The 17,616-nt window shown below is 46.6% G+C and overlaps 1 protein-coding gene across 2 annotated transcripts in view; it reads left to right on the top strand.

Annotated features, from left to right (window-relative positions):
• The first annotated feature begins 3,455 nt into the window (after nt 1-3,455).
• Colq (collagen-like tail subunit (single strand of homotrimer) of asymmetric acetylcholinesterase) overlaps nt 3,456-17,616 on the top strand; it is a 62,749-nt gene continuing 48,588 nt past the window's right edge. For both annotated transcript variants that reach the window (XM_005387306.2, XM_013515712.1), the window contains exon 1: nt 3,456-3,648. In XM_005387306.2, the coding sequence (XP_005387363.1) occupies nt 3,543-3,648 (106 nt within the window). In that variant the 5' untranslated portion in view covers nt 3,456-3,542. The remainder of the gene's footprint in view (nt 3,649-17,616) is intronic.

Genomic DNA, 17,616 nt, shown 5'->3' with positions numbered 1-17,616 from the left:
GGCAAGGTAAGTGTTAGGCTTCATTTCTGTTTGTTTTTGTGTCTGGAAGTCCAGTTTTTCCAGATCATTTGTTGCAAAGGTTATCTTATTTTTTTCATGACTTCATATTTCATTGACTGAATTTCCCAAGATTTATTCCATCAATGTCCTGTTCGTGGGCAGTTAGGTTATTTCCAAGCTGAGGCAGTAACGCACATCCTGGCACATAAACCACTGAACCGTAAATGAATATTCCTGTAGAATTTCTGGGAAAATGGCATGTACGGTTCAACTTTAATGGAACCAAGGAATTTTTCTCCAGAATACACTCCCACTAAAAGGTCTGAAAGGGAAGGCTCTGACATTGATTGGCTTATTGGTGTGAGCCTTTCTCAAATATCACATAATTTCCTCCTGGACAAATCTAATAGCCGGTATTATTAGATTCTGAAAGAGTCAGAGCCCTTCCAGGAGGGTTTGAAGAAAGATGATAATTGCTGCCTTGATCGGTTAGGGTAACCTCATAAGAAATAGGCTCATAAAATGCATGAGGAAATGGAAATTTACCAAGAATTATTTAATAAATAATGGGGTCTTATAAAACCTCAATGGTGGGGCCTCTCCAAAGGGGAGAGGTTCCTGCAGCAACTCTATATCAGCAGTGATTTGCTCTCCAGTAGCCTGAGTGCAAATTTTGCCTCCTTGTGTGTGAGTCCTAACCTTCTCACCCCCTCCCATATAAGCCCACTGCTGGGGCTGTGGGTGCCAAGAGCTGACAGGAGCAGGGCCTTTCCTCACGCCTGGCCCAGCTCCCGCTCACGGTGTGTGTGGTGTGTGTGCAAAGGCACGGGAGGGTGCCGGGAAAATGCAAGTTGCACAATGCAAAATGCAGTGTGGCTGGAGCAACATTAAAGTTCCAGACTTTTTCTACGGTCTTTTCTTTTTCATCCTATCCAACGATGGGATTCGATCAAATTAAGTGACGTTGTTGAGCATCTGTCAGACGACAAAGACTGTGCTGGGGCCCTTGAGAGTACCCGGGGCTGTGGACATTCCCTCATCTTCAGCAATATTAACACAGGCTAAGTAGCAACATGAGGAGGGTTGGTTTTTTGCTGTTGGTTTTGAGACAAAGTCTGTCTATGTAGTCTAGACTGGCCTTGTATTCACTATATAGCCTACCTCAAGCTCATGGCAATTTTCCTGCCTCAGCCTCCCAAGTGCTGGGATTACAGATGTGTGGCACCATGCTTGGCTCCAGGAGGCTTAAAAGTTCAAAAACAACACTGGAAGATGTCGCAGGTGGAACGTATTGACTGATTTGTGCCAAGTGCACAATTAGTGGAAACCTTTGCTGAGAAAAGGAAAAAAAACCATGCAGGATGTGCGGAGAGGGAATCTGAGCTGTATGCTGAGAATTTGGCTTCAGACGGCAAATTACTCAAGAATTACTTTTCTCCCAGGTAGACTGTATCTTCTCCAAGCCAGCAAAAACTCACAGGTGGGGATGTTGGCTCCGAGAGCCCACGACTGTTCTGGCTGGATGTGGCCCATAATCACAGCTTCTTCTGCTAAACACTTTGGGAGCAGCTAAATAAGGCACATGGCCTTTCAGCTGTCTCGTATATCTTGAACGTAGCGCAAGTATATTCTTCAAGCTTTCTTTTTATCAACTCTGTATTAGTTATCTATTGCTGCATAACAAATTACCCTAATACTTAATGGTTTCAAACAGTAGTCATTTTATTGCTTTATGATTCTGCAATCTAAACTGTAACTGAGAAGCTCTGCATCTGGATTCAGGGGTCACGCCTGTAGCCGCCATCACCTGGAGAGCTGAGAGGGTTACGTGATCACCCAGCATGCTAGTGCCTTATCAGGGAAGGTCAGAACAGCAAGGGGCTGGTGGCCTCCCTCTTTGTGTGGCCTCTTCAATGGTCTAAATTTTGTTTTATATGGCAGCTGGTTTCAAGAGAAGACAAGAGCTGAAGCTTCCAGGCCTTTTAAGATCTAGGGCTAGAAATGACACCCCATCCCTTCAGCCACATAATGTTGGCCAAAGCAATCGCAGGTCTGCCCAGAGTTGAAGAAGTGGGAATAGATGCCGCTTTTTTGGGTTTTTTTCTTCCAGTACCAGGAATCGAACTCATGACCTTGAGCTTGCCAGGTAGGCACTGTGCTGCTGAGCTAAATCCCCAGCCCCTTAGACACCACTTTTTGATGGGAAAGGTGGCATGCACCTATGGCGATATGAAGGTTTTTGTGGCCATCTTTGCATCCCATCCACCATAGCTCCTTTGGCTTCCTTTGTGCTATCTCCACTTCCAAGTTCTAATTCATGTATGATTCATCTCACGTTACCTCATTTAACCTTTCCTGTAACCCTGGAAAGGCAATATGGTCTCTGTTTTGTTAAATAAGAAAATTGAGGCTTAGAGAGGTTAAGCAATTTGTCCACTGCCACTCAAAGCTGAGTTAAACCCAGTCCTGGGGCCAGAGACTAACCGCTTTGGGAATATGTTATATAAGTTAAGGCAGCCTGAGCAACTCTGTGGACTATTATTTAATCGTTTTAGTAATGAAAAGATCTCTAGCATCAGTTTTATAAACTCATAAAGGATATTCATTTAAGGATATAATAAATTTTATTTGAAGAATTTTACCCAGTCAAAAGTCAGGCTAGTGATGCTAAAATTTGATAATTATTCACTTATCTATCCATTTACTGATTTCATGTACATTTGCTTTGCATAGGATTAAAGTCTGCAGCTTCTGGTCAGATGTGGTAATCCCAGCTACTCAGGTGTCTGAGGCAGGAGGATAACAAGTTTGAGGCTGACCTGGGCCATTTAGCAAGACCTTGTCTCAAACTAAAAACTGAAAAAGGTCTAGGGGTGTAGCTCACTGTTAGGGTGTCCCTTGGTTCAATCCTCAGTAACACACACACACACACACACACACACACAGAGCTTCTAGGGAAAGCAAATTTTTTTCATAAGGAAAGTTGTTTGGAAATATAAACCCCTCCTTCTTTTATTGGATGATGAAAGAAAGAAGTCCACGGTCAACTTTACATATGTCACCCAGTGGGTAAAAGTGCCACGGGCCGAGAGGATTGGCTCCACAGAGCCCTGCTTGATTCGAGAGAGCTCGCTCTGTGCTGCCGTGGGACGCTTCAGGTCCAGACAGGTAGAGGACGGCAGGTAATCAGTCAGCAGTTCCGTCTGCTTTTGAGGACAGCTTCTAGTGAACACTTGAGACTCGGGTGCTTTTTCATCACCGCTTCAACAGCCACTTACCTCAGTATCCAAAAAAGAAAATTCTGACATCTTCATTTTAATGTGGGCATTTGATCCAGTGCTTCAGATAAATATAACCCTGTGTAGTACGAAGGAGGTTTCATGGGAAATGGTTGGCATTCTTTCTGGGCAAAGGCATGAGAGAGGGAGGGAAGCACCGGGGAGGGAGAGGGAGAGCACAGACAGCAGTGGAGACAGAGCAGAGAGCGCGAGGCTCCGAGGCAGCCGGGCCTCCCTAACGGACACTTGCCAGATCGGGCCAGCATGGTTGTCCTGAATCCGATGGCTCTGGGAATTTACCTCCAGCTTTTCTTCTGCTCTGTCTTGTCTCAGCCGACTTTTATCAACAGCGTCCTCCCAATCTCAGCAGGTAAGTGGTGATCACAGCTTTCCTCTCTGCCTTCTGTCAGGGGACAGCGGGAGGAAAGAAGCTGTTTTGCGACATGCCCTGATATTTCTGCTGTGCTCCCTCGGTGGAGGGAGACTGGGAGAGAGAGGCCACCCGAACTGCTTCCTGTCACCAGAGCACCTCTCAGAAGCCCCCCTTGTCCTTGTTTGAATGGTTCTACTCGAAAGACTCTAAAATATTGCTTCTGCCTTGCCTGTCCCTTCTCCCCATTTGCTGCATGATTTCATTGTAGTCAGAAATTTGCAGGAACTTAAAAGAGATAGGTGGTTTCAAGTGAAAGGGAAGTGAACCCCAGATGCTTCTATAAATATATCTCTGACCTCCCTGGAGGGGGCTTGACCCAAGGGTGGTGTGGCCAAGTAAACACGCCTCCACCCCAGCTCTGGCCAGGACAGTCTGGCAAAGGGAAAGCGTATCCAGCTGACTGTGGCGGAGGCCGGGGGCCCTTGCAGCCTCGGGGCTGGGCTTCGAGGGTCTCCAGCCCTATTTACCCTCCTGTTGCGCTCCTTCCTGAACGAGGTGTCCCTTCAGCCTTGACAAGGCATCTGCGGGTTCTCGGAGGACGGGGTCTTTCCTGGCAGAAGCGGAGGGGCTGCAGAGGGATGGCATGGCCAGAGCTGCCCGCGTCTGTGATTGTGGGGTGGGCGACGAGAAGGGCTGGGTCTGCCAGCCTGACAACCTTTTCTGAGGGCATCAGACCGTTACCCTTGTCCTGCCTGACCTGGAGCAGGGGAAGTATTGGGTTACTGTTATGGCTTCTTTAAACCTTTCTAAGGAAACTCAAATGTCTTCAGAGGGCGTGAGGGAGGCAGGCAGACCCCGGGCCTTGCTGCTTGACCCCTCCCTGTCTCCCTCCCCCAGTTCACCTCAGCTGCCCTGCTCTCTGTATCCGTCATGCCGCCCAGCACGAATCTCCTAGGTACCTCAGCTGAGCCTGAAGTTTCACTGTCTTTGCCTGTGAGACACAGGGAAGCCAGAAACGCCAGCAGAAAGGCAGCATCTCTGAACCCAGTGCCTACTGCCGTCCATTCATAAAAACAGCTCCCCGGCAAGGGATGCTGCCAGTGGCCATGAGTCCCGAGGGAGTAACAGAGAGACCAGTGTGAGGCTAATTATAAAAGTGTGAGGAGAGAAGGACAGAGGCGAGAGGCTCTGTGGGGAGCGTGGGGGTGGGGGTGGACAGGAAAGGTGAGTGGGGGTGTCACTAGGTATGTGACAACACGCCCCTCACGGATTCAAGCGGAGAGTGCCAAACTGCTTTTGGGACTGGGTGGGTCGTTATTCTTTTATTCAAAAGGGAAGATTGGTACTTCATCTGATCTGATGTAATGGTTCTTCATCTTGTTTGGGTCATAGAGTCCTTTGCTAATCTGCTGAGTACTTCAGCCTTGGGAACTAAGGAAACTCAGTCTTCTGGTTCTTCCTGCCTCTGACGGGCTCTCTGACTCCCTGGAGACAGAAGATGATGTACTATAAGCGCCATATGGGCAGGGACTGGGTCTATCTTGTACGTTTTCTGTTTCCCAGGATCAGAGCAGTGCCTGGCACATAATAGGTGTTCCTTAGTTATCTGGTGAATGAAAAACTAAAAAGTTTTCTCAGCCAAGTATGGTGGCACATGCCTGTGATCCCAGTTACTCAGGAGAATCTCAATGCAGAAGAATCTCAATGCAGAATGCAGGAGAATCTCAAATTTGAAGTTAGCCTGGACAAAATTCAACATTTTCTTCCAAGAAAAGGTTAGAGAAGTACCTCAGTGGTACAGCATCCTTGGGTTCAATCCCCAATACAAAAACATTTTTTTTCTCATCTATAGGTTGGAGTTCACCAATATGTTGTATTATTTGATCTAAATAGAGCCAAAGTGCCCAAGGAGTTCTCAAAGCTAGAGAGAAAAGAATCTCTGATTTTCCTTGAATTTGCCCTGAAAAGACCCTGACCCAGTGTAGACATCTCCTAGGGAAGGGGTTTTGCAGTTGTGCTCGTCAGAATGCTAGAGTGAAAAGTTGCCCCTCAGGAGGTTCGGATGAAAAGACCTGAATGAAAGGAGAACTTTCAGGGACGTGGGTGGGGTAAAGGGAACAAGCAAGCAAGACTGAGGCACCTAGAGATTAGCAACTTCCGGAAGCTTTTACCATCCTGTGCTTGAAAAGGTAGGAAAAGAAAAAAGGGAGATGGCTCCCTGGGAGAGTTGGAGCCTTGGAGAAGGAGATAGCAAGCAGGAGGGTTGGTAGTGGAGGGACCCAAGGGAGGTGGAAGTGGAGAAGAAATACCCTGACCTCCTCCTCCTCCTGTCCCATCCATCTGTTGACAGTGCCTCCTGCTGGCCAAACCTGACCAGAAGTGAGAGGCATGGGGCCCCTCGCTGTGGACCATGAGGAGGCGTCCTGTGGGGCACAGGGTCGAGAGTGCAGGGAAAGGTGGGGATGTGCTATAACCAACCCACCTAGCCAGATACCCACAGGCACTTCCTGATGAATTGCTAAGTCTGGATCTTCTGGGTGGGAATGAGGGGATCCTCAGACACTCGGTCAAACAATGGGGTAGGCCAAGGGGGAATCACTAGGTGAATACCCAGTTTAGCAAAAATATCTATTTTCTCCTGTAGTGTCACGTGGCTTTGTCTCTTTTACTTAATCACCATGGCTTCACTAGAACAGAGTTCAAAAATAAAGTTAGGCCTTGAGATGGAACTGTCTTTTCATACAGGATGAGTTTAATCCCTTTAAAATATTTTCTAGCAGTTTGGTTTGAAATAGTCTACATTCAGAAACTTACAGATTCTTATTTTAAAGAAGACAAATTGTGTATACACTGAAATAAAGTCACCAGGAATATCTCTTCATTCTACCCACTGTACCTTCATGAGCATCTGCTGGATGCCTGGCACTGTGCTGAGTGCTTCAGGGGACAAGGAGTCAGGAGGTTTGGCCTCTGCTCTGGAGGAATCCGTGGTCTGTAGGCGCATACATCCTGCCTGCCCCAGGGAACGGCTGTGATGGGAGAAGCGCTCTCACAGGCCTGTAGGTTATAACCCCCTTCAAGGTGAGCCACCCCTTTCTTCTCTCCAGGGGAGATTGTATTCCAGCCATGCTGGAGGACACAACACCCGCTCTCTGCATCAGTGTGCATTACCTGGCAACTCCCACTGCTGGGTCCCAGAGGAGAGCTAGGGAGGGAGCAGAGAGCATTACAGAGGGCAGAATCAGTGATAGGAATCCCAGCACTGAGGCGCATGCTCTTAACATTCAGAAAACCGTCTCAGACTCTTCCTGTAAGCCTATGAACTCTTACTTTGCATGCCATTCTAACAGGCTTCAAGAGCAGGTTTGTCCAAGTGTGGAGCGTAGTGCACAATGCATTGGGAAGGGAGGACCTCTTGATCACAGTGACAGAAGGCCGCTGCTAAGACTGATTGCAAGAGAAGTGATTTGAAAAACTCGGGCAGGATTCTGAGATTTCATAAAGAACAGTAAATAGGAATTATCTGTGTATAGTCATTGAAGGCCTCACTCTCTTACAGCACATTAAATGATTTTCATTAATATGATGGTGAATGGTCCAGTGAATATTGGTGTGTTCATTTTATTTTGCTTAAAATATAAGTGTAAGATATATCTTAGAATTATTTCTGTTGCACATAGCAACTATTGAAAATGTCAAGGGTCCTAAATTTGGTTTATGGTCTTAGCCACTTACCAGGTAACGAACCACCTAACACTCAGTGGCTTAAAACAGTGGCTTATTATTGAAGTTCATGTGTTTGTGGGTCAGCTAAAGGTCAGCTGATGGAGCCTGGGTTTGAGTGGCCCTGGCTGGGCTCATTCGTGGGTCTGTGAATAGTCTTAGCCCAGTGTGCACTCACAGAGGTGAACTCAGCAGCTTTAGCTTCCAGAGTGTGAAGCCCTGACCCTAAGATGATAATGTTTAAGGAAGGGCAGATCTTCTTCTACACAGTTCAGTGTATGAATTCTCACAGCATCCCTGGGATGGGTGTGACATCATGCTCACTTATCAGATGAGGAAACAGGTCAGAGAAGTTAAGCAATTTGCCCAAGGTCACAGCTGGTTTGTGAGAGAGCTGTGGAATCTGCTGGGATCCTGCTTCTTGACTTTAAGTCTGGGGCTTTTACCAATATGGGCCAGATGTGCTTACAGTGATATTGGGTGTTAAAGTCCTGCAGCACACATTCATATCTTCTGGACGCTCGGTGAATTCTTTATTGTCCCTTCCCTGCTACCTTCTCCTCGGGATGTCAATGCGCAAAGCTCTAGCAGAAGATTAAATATTGCTTTATAATAAGTGCACATGACTTATCAAGGCATTTATCTTTCCTCCAGTGATACTTGCATTTTAATAGGGACTAAAGATATAAACTAAAAGAATCTAAAGAATGCTCTAGTGAGATGAATTTAAACTGCTGGGCGCACTAGAGTATTTGGGGAGTGCCCTGATCCCGTGGTAATCCCAATTCACAAACCTATTCAGGCATTGTCAGCCAACCTACGTTGTGTCCACACAGAATATGTGACTTCCCTCTTTCAGTACAATATTTCTCAGGCAGGTAGGAGTTCTCCAGGTGATGCTGCGGTCCAGGTCTCAGAGGCCAGATGGTGAGAAGACCCAAATCCAGCCTTGCAGAATGCGATCACGTGGAAGGCTGTGATTTCTGCCTGGGTGCTGTGCTCTGTTGCTGGTGGGATGTAACCAGATCAGCCATTGTGTGCTCTATGTGGTCTGATGTCCAAGCCCCGCACTCCGCTCCCTGGAAGCCATCCAGGCCACCACTTGGGGACCATGCATGTTCTTGGCACTAGATGATGGGCCATTTATTTGGGCCTGACATTGATCCGCTGTTGTTTAATGTCCTGTAATGTACTTGCCAGCCATCCCCTCTGATTTAGCTCCCAATATTTCCTCTGGGTAATAAAATCAGAAAGGACTCTTAAATCAGAGGGCTCTCTAGGAGTCTCAGGCATCCCACCTTACCCCACCCCAGGCCTCTGCATAAAGCAATCCCAGCTCCTTCAGCTCAGATACAGAGAGAAGAGGTACGAGAGACAGGAGGCTTTCTGCACAGACGTCCTGCACCAAACCCCCACGTCACTGCTGTCGGCTGCACCCAAACCTGCTCTCTTCAAATGTGTGGCCATATAAAAACAACAGGTCCTGGGTTTGAATCCTGATTCTCTTGGTAAAGAGCTGTGTGGTGGTGCGGGGGATGCTTCACGGCAGCAAGCCCCAAGCTCCTCATCTTTCAAATGGGTGTGAGAGTCTTGGCCTTACAGGATGGCTGTGAGGATTCATTAATGCAACATTCCGTGTACGCCAAATACGTGCCTGGAAGCTGGCTCCAGCAGTGAGCGAACAAAAACTGCCCCCTCCTGAACACACACATGGGGCTTCTCTCCTCACCATGAGAAGAACTTGTCCAGGCCAACCTGCTGGAGATGCCTCCGCCTTTGTGGCCTTTGTAGTATAAGGGGCAGGATGTGCTGAAGGGAGTTTTAAATTGCCTTACTGAATTTAAAAATTGAGTGATTTAACATCTGTAAATCTCTCTTTTACAAACAAAAACCAAACCTTTTGAAAGGCCAGACAAGCTAGAGGTTCCAGTCCTACCTTGTGATATGGTGACACTGTATGCAATACCAGAACTTGTCTCCAGCTCACAGAGTGTTACAGTTTATATCCAGATGTCCCCTAAAGCCTTATGCGTTCAGAGGTGGGACTTTGGGAGGTGACTGGACCATGGGTGTGTGACACTGGGTGAGTCCACTGATGGCTTTATAGCTGGGTGTGGTGTTGGGAGGTGAAGCCTGGTGGGAAGAGGTGGGTCCTGTGGGTGTGGCCTGGAAGGATATAGATCCCTTCTCCCTCGATTCCTCCCTGCTTCCTGCCTGCTACACCATGAGCTCTTTCTCCGCTCCCATGTCCCTCTGCCATGGAGCCACCCTGCCTTGGAGCCAGTTGACTATGGGCTTAAACCTTGACAAACTGAGCCAAAATAAACCTTTCCTCCTTTAACTCGTGAGTGTCAAGTATTGTGTTCCAGCAAGAAGAAGGTAACCAAGGCACAGAACGTCCACTGCACATTTGTGCATATGTTTGTGCATGTGTGTGTGTGTGTGTGTGTGTGTGTGTGTGAGTAGTGGTACCAGAGACTGAACCCAGAGCATTCACACTGTGCTACATTCTCAGCCCTTTTTTATTTTTTATTTTGAGGCAGAGTATTGTTGAGTGACTAAGTTGCCCAGGTTTATACTTGTAGGCCTCTTGCCTTGGCTTCCCAGAGTCTAGAATTATAGGCACATTCCACCACACTCAACTCCATTTATACATGGTCACTTCCTATCCATACCTTTCTGTTTGACCCCCTCTGGGCACCTTTTGGTCATGGGGCTAGGAGCCCTGCTGGCTTGGCCTCTACTTTCCCCTTCTTTAGCAGCCCCATGGCAGGGCTCAGTCTGGAAGTCAGTGTTCTAGATCAGTGCTTCTCAAACTAAAGCAGGATTCTCAGCCCTGCTAGAATCATCTGGAGTGCTTTACAAAAGCCCAGCATCCAATAGGCTAATGAAATCAGAATCTCTGGGGTGTGGGAACAGACATTTAAAGTTCTTCAAGTGATTCAAAGGTCTAGCTAGGGTTAACCACTGAGCTACATAGCCAGCCTCAGACGCCCCTGCAGGGTGTGTTCAAATGCAGACTCCTAGCACCCATCCCCAGCAGGACTCAGCAGGGAGGGGCTCCTGGCAGAGAGCCTACATTTCCATAAAGCTTCAGGCACAGCAGAGCTGCAGGTCCGTGGACCACATTTCTAGAACCAGTGTTCTAAATCACCTCGCAGTTACTATGCCAGTTTCCTGTGGCTGCTGTAGTAACACGTCAGAGAGGCTTAACACAACACACTTATTCTCTTACAGTTGTAGAGGTCTGAAGTCTGAAATCGGTTTCACTGGGTAGTAAGCAAAGTGTTAGCAAGGGCTGGCCAAGCCCCCTGCCAGGACCCAAAATGAGAATCAGGCCTTTTGCCTCTCTAGCTCTAAACTGCATTTGTGCATTCATTTATTCTTGGTCCCTTCCGCTGTCTTCCACACCAGGAGGGGAACATCTCGGGTTTGAGGGGAGGAGGAGGTCACATCTTCTTTTCAAATCTCTGCTTGTCTCTTGGGAGGATGCCTGTGATTGCATTACGGGTCCACCCAGCTACTCCAGCATAATCTGTTAGGTTTGGCGTGAATAAAAGGCAAAATGAAGGAAAAGAGACTTCATTGCCCAGGCACGGGAAGGCTGCTGAGACAGACAGACAGACAGACAGATAGACACACACACACACACACACACACACACACACACACACACACACGGACCTTCTGGTGGGGCTGGGAAAAAGAACATATTGGGCTAGGTTGGGGGTGGGGCAGTCTAAGTGACCTAAGGGATCCTGATTGGTTGCTGCGCAGGAATGGAAGCAGGAAGTTGTTTTTTTTTGTTTTTGTTTTTGTTTTTTTTTGGTTTTTCTCCGGTACGGGGAACTGAACTCACGACCTTGCGCTTACCAGGCAGGCGCTTTTGTCGCTGAGCTAAATCCCCAGCCCCGGAAGCAGGAAGTTGTAATGCAGAGGCTGAAGTTGGTCTGGGAGAGACACATGGTCATCTCTGGGCCGTGCCATGTTGGATCACAGCCATGATGACGTGACAGAAATTTACATGGTCAGAAATCCATCAATCTCACTGTAAACTTCTTCATTCACTCTACAGTGCCCCCTTTTCCATATAAGATAGCATTCATAGAGTCCAGGAATTCAGGTCTGGATATTTTGGGGGTTTCACTTTCCAGCCTGCTAAAGTCACCTTTGCTACGAGATAAACAGACCCACTCGAACTTTCTTGAAGAGACATCAGAATCCAAGGAGCAGGCATATACACTTCCCTCACTTGGGTTCCTTCCCAGAGGGAGACCTTGAGGCAGGAGTCTGGGTGCAAGTAGTGTGTTTGTGCGGTAACCTCAGTAGGGCAGCGGAAAAGTGAGGCCAAGAGGAGATGGCAGCGGGACAGGGTGTGTCCATGCGCCGTTACTGCTGTGCGTAGCCGGAACTCCACTCCACCGAGGAGCTCCGGGGCACGGGGACCTGGGGTATGTGGCAGGAAGCTGGAGGCAGAGGCAGGATTGATGGATGCAGAGAGGTGTGGGCAAGGAAGTGACAGCATCTGCTATAGGTAGTTTACGATGCCAGCTGTGGCCCTAATGGTATTTGTTTGTTTGTTTATTGAGACAGGATCTCAAATATAGCTTAGACTGGCCTTAAACTCTGGCAATCCTCCTGCCTCGGCCTCTGAAATGCTGGAACTATAGGCATGTGTCATCACACCCAGCGCTCATGGGCTTTTGAGAATTTCCTGCCATATTCTCACCCCTGGGCAGCAGTTGCTACAGCTCAGGATCTCTTCCCTGCTGCAATGGAAAAGTTGGGTTTCAGTTGCCACATGGAACCTTCACTAATGGTGATGTGTGTATCGGTCAGTGCTTACTAGTGAAACAGAGTTAACGCAAGATATACAAATATATAAGAATTTACAACATTAGCTTGCAATAGCCACCCACAGAGTCAGGTGTGGAAGAGTGCAAAAGGGCTGTCTGTGAGCTTGACATCCAAAGGATCCAGTTGAAGGCCTGGAGCTCACTGTAGGGTCCCATGCAAGTCCATGTCACGAGGCCGAAGGTCTGGGCTGGAAGCCGGGAGACAACGTCCAAGGTGAAGCTGCAGACTGCAGCTCCTCCAAAGAAACAGAAGTGAGCCTTCCTTCTTTGTTTCCCTTTCATTCTGTTCAGGTGACAATGGTTTCTTCCGTAAATCCCTTGAGCCATGCCAAGAACTATGCTGATCCAGTTTAGTTGGACAGTCCTTACTCGAGCTGACTCTCACAGCATGTTTCTTTCAGCACTTTCGCTTGGCTGTAATCTTTACATTATTTCTAATCTTCACAACAAAAGTAGCCTTTAGTGCCTCTAGTTTACCAAAGGGGATGTTAACATTCAGAGAGGTTCAGTCACTTGCCTGAAGTCATGCAGTGCCAGGGTTAAAATTAAAAAGCAGGGCTTTCTGACCCTGCTGATGATTGCAAGGCAGAGTGGAGTAATGGTTAGACGTAGGGCATCTGGTGGCACACTGCCTGAGTTCAAATCCTGTGTCTCCTTTATCTTTATGACCTGGGACCAATTACCTTCCTCTAACCTCAGTTTCCTTATCGGTATAGTAGGGCTAAAAAGTAGGATTTAACTCATAGATTAAGATGGAGAATTAAGTGGACTAATTATAAACATACATTACTTGGAATAATCCCTCATATGTAATGTGTGACATAAGCACACATTTCCAGACATTATTTCCAGAATCTCGCCATGTTTCTATACATGCCAACAGGCCATAATTTCCCTTACAATTCATTGCATCAAAAGGCAAAATTCCCAGATACAACCCAAATAAACTTTTGCTTAAAATACCTAGTGAATTAAAGAGAAAATGACGAGACTCTGCTTTGTCCAGCATAGTGACCAGTGAAGGAGGCTCTTTGTGTAGTGATGGGTTTTCCCAGGTGGCTTTAAAAATACACCTGGCCCCATGCCATCTCCCAGCCCAGGAGCACTCAGCTCCACTCAAGCCCACACTGACCTTTCCATAGCAACCAACAGAAACACAGCCAGAAGGTGTGTGTATGAGAGCTGGTGACAGCTGAAGGAGATGTCTTTGTCTCTGCAGTCTTACAAAGGCCACTAGCTGGGGCTGACAAAGAAAAAGAGGGAAGGAAAAAAGGAAGCACTTCCTTCTCCTCCCTCTGCCTCCCCACACCCTCCTCCGCTTGTGCCTAGCTTGCTGCATCTTTTTAGTGTCCTTCTGAGAAGTTCGGAGATAGTGCCAGGGCTTTCCTGCTATAGTGGTGCCTTCTCCATGGACACATGCTCCAGGGAGGACTTCCCAGGGCCTTGGGGCCTGGCATGGGGGCCTGGGAGGGCAGAGGATGGGGTGATAATAGGCATCCATCCCACTGACAGAGAATTACCTGCCCAACTGGGGCTCTTCCTGTACTGTAGGGTTCTTTCAAGTGTTCAAACTCGTGCCCTCTGTGAGAGGTGTAGGGTGGGACACTGTCATGGGAGGCTGAAACTGAATGACCCCTTTGTATTCTAACAGGGCCAGCTTGGTTTCCAAGGCCATCTTTACTGGGTTGAACCTCGAGGCAGTCCCTAGAAAGCTTTTGAATTCTCCAAGTTCATACGGAAACCAAATTCTCAACCTAGTGTTCTGGATTTAGGGAGGCTCCAAAGAAAACAAGCCTCTTGTCTCCGTCCATCTTTCTGAGAGCTGTGTTGGGCAATGTTATGGTTTGTGTCTGGGTGTCCCCCCAAAGCCTCATGAGGTCATGGGGCAGGCTTTTAGAGTTTGATTATGGGTATGAGAGCTACACCCACCCTGGGCTGGATAGTTTGCATATATAAGGGGAGAGGAAAAGGCTGCTTGAGGCTATTCCTGGCTTTTGTGTTCTTGTTGCTTTTGCTGTGTTCTGCCGCCATGAGCTGTAGGCATCTGCCATGTGTCACTCTGCCTTGTAATCTGCCAAGTACAGACTAAAACCTCCACAAACTGTAAGCGAAATAAACCTTTCTTTCCTTAATTTTGGGCGTCAGGTATTTTGTCCCAGCAATGAGAGAAAAGTAACCAAGACAGGCAAGGGCATGGTAGGGAACATGAACAGTGGAAGAGACGCAGGTCTTCCGGGCCTGCAGAGCAGTGAAAACACAGTCTGGGTGACAGGCTCCCTCACCGTCCATGCTGCTCTCAGTCAGGAGCGGAAGCCCATCATGTCTTTGGCAACAGCAAGCCCTGGAAATGTTTTCTGCAGAGTATCTGAGCCAAATGGTTCCCCAAGATCACCCCACCCCCACCCCACCCCAGTTGTCTAAATCAACCATTCAGGCCCTTGCTTCCTTCTGCCAGGCAACCCTGAAAGATGATGTACCCGACAGGTCAGCTCAGAGAATGGCACCATGATGTGGCTGCCACATTCCTGTTCTTCAAGTCCAGTGGAAGGCAGTAGGGGGACTTTAGTCAGCGACTAGTGTTAGCAATCTGCCTGTTTGCTAATGTTCTTAGAGAGACTTGTGGCAGTGCTAAGGCACTGAGGTAAAATTTGGATGCGTGCAAAACATTGAACAAACCATTTGCTCTCTTATGGGACTCGGTTTCCTCATCTGTAAAATGAAAGGATGGATGAGATTTCAAAGATCCATTAGCCTTAGATTTTACCTGACTTCATGAATGACAAGCTGACTGCTAATTGACAGACTTAACACCCACCAAAAGGAGTCTTGGCATGAGTTCGCCAGGACCTTGGAGGCCACAGTCTCGGTTTCTCTCAACGGAAAAAGGGGATATAAAAAAATATAATTCATAGGATCACAGGCGAGCACATAGGAAGGACCCAGTAGCCTGGGTATTCAGGAGTCACAGTGGTATCTCAAGGGCAATGTGGGACTTTGAAGACCTGGGACACACAGCTCACCCAAGAACAACACCGTAGTCATACTGAGTTCAGGCAGCTTGGCAGGCGGGTCCACTTAGAGAGCCCTGTGGCTGTAAGGGAGAAGTCCCCAGATGGGGGTGACCTCACCAGGAAACCCCCGGCACTCCAGCTTAGAGTGTGTCCATGCCAGGGAAATTGTGCAAGCCTGAGCAGAACCCAGCTGAGAAGACAAGCCACTTTCCGCCATCCAGTCCATCCACACCAGAACTGCGCAGTTCACCCACACAGCCTATGCCTTGTACGGAATGACAGTCTTGCTTCTTCGAGGCGGACAGCAGCTGCTAACTGAGCAGGCCTGCCCAGTGCAAGTCTTTCTGGGCAGTCAGAAGGAGACTGTGAAGTAAGAGATTTTCAAATGGAATGCGAGCAAATGATGGCCAATTTGATATAGATGCTCCATTTTCTAGCCACATAGCCATCCACTGACACTGTATTCTGCTCAGTTTCTTTTCTAATCAGGGCAATAAGATTCATTTGAATTAATTCAGATCCCTCTTCTTTTTCCGATGTTTAAATCTATCCCTCTGTCTCTGAATTCATTGTGATTATTTTTTGACAGACACAGCATTTGAGAGACTTCCCACCAATCAGATAACCAGTATTTATTGCACCTCTTATTCTAAATTTGACTGCTATATCACAAACAGATTCATAAGACAAGTCGACTCAACTCATAGGACAATTCATAAGACAAACTAACTTAAATCATGGAGCCCATCATCTACTTGTGACATTAAAATAACATAAGTGAATAATTACTGTGGGTCACTGTGGCAATGTCTTGGTGGGTACAAGTAGAGTTCACGGGCGAGTAGAGCAATTAATTAAGGAGGTAACCCACTTGGGTTCAAGTCACGATTCTGCCATTCATCTGGTGCTTCTTTGAGCCTCAGTTTACTTATGTCAAAAGGAGAGAATATTACCAACCCTTAGGGCTATTGCAACCCAGTGCTCACCATGTCATAAATGCTCAGTACAGTTACCAAGTGTTAGCGAGCTGATGTTTGTAGGTTATAAATGTGGCTTAAAGACAAACTTACATCTTCTACCAGAATAAATTACAAATGAGTTAAGATTTAAATACAAAATCTGAACTACAGAAGTATTGGAAGAAGCTCTGGGAGATTTTTAGGGGATAACTTTAGTACAGACAGTCCTTGTTTAATGACTGAATTTAGTTCCCACAACTAGGTCGTTCAGTGAGTGAGTTGTTAAGTGAGGAATTATCTACAATATGTACAGTATTCAAAACAAAGAAATGGTCAAAGGAAACTCTATGTGATGACTTTATTTTTATTTGCATAATTCTTACATGCAATACGGTAATGTATAACAGAACATAAAATTACAGTAATGAACAGTACAATCAGCAAAAATTATAATACTGTATAAACAAGGTGTACTGTATAAAAACAGACAAGAGGCTGTACAAACAAGAGGCACACAACTGTACAAAGAAGGGACAAATCCTAAGTGTGAGCAATCGTTAAACAGGTGGGTGGGTAAGTGAAGAATATCTCAGATCCCCCCGTGCCTGCCTCCTTCTCTTCCTCATTTACTCCATTTTTAAAAATTAAATTCTGCAACATTAAATTCTATAGCATAAAAAATTATTTCTGGCAAAAAAAAAAAACAAAGTTAAAAAACCAAAATAAACTGGGGAAAATATTTTCAAGTCATACAGTAAAGTGCTACTTTATATTTAGGAAAAAACTACAAGAGAAAGGGAACCCAATGGGAAAAGTATGAACGACTCTATAATGTGTGAAGATATTTTCAGTTTTATTCTCTACAAGAGAAATGCAAATTAGAGTAAAACCATACTGAGAGACCATTTTTCACCTATCTTATGGGCAAAATGCAAAAAAGCCTGGCATCAGACTGTCCAAACAAGTGTGTGGAAACACTTTCATCCCCCGTTCACAAGATGGAACATGGACTGATGGAGGCTTTGTGGAAATGAAGTAGAAGCACATGCAAAAAATTACAAGTTTACATGCTCCTTAGCCAGTGCTTCTATTCTGGAAATTTATCCAACATACACAACACATACAAAGCTGCACACAGAAAGTTATTTTTAATGGCTTCAATTGCATCAACAATGTTTGCTACAATGATGAAGCTCTTTCATGAAACTGAAAAGAAAGCAATACTCTAAAAGTCATTCCTGGGAGCAAGTATTATCCTGATACCAAAACCAGAGAAGGAATAAAAAAGAGAATCACAGGCCAATCTCCCTCATGAACACGAGCCAAAAATTCTCAATAAGATACTGGCAAACAGAATGCAGCAAATCATCAAGTTATTCAGCATGACCAAGTAGGCTTCATCCCACGTATGCAGGG

This window comes from Chinchilla lanigera, unplaced genomic scaffold (assembly GCF_000276665.1).
Source record: "Chinchilla lanigera isolate Chin_1 unplaced genomic scaffold, ChiLan1.0 scaffold00029, whole genome shotgun sequence".
Taxonomy (NCBI): Eukaryota; Metazoa; Chordata; class Mammalia; order Rodentia; family Chinchillidae; genus Chinchilla; species Chinchilla lanigera.
The sequence above is the reverse complement of the archived record's forward strand: the minus strand, read 5'-3'. Positions and strand labels throughout refer to the sequence as shown.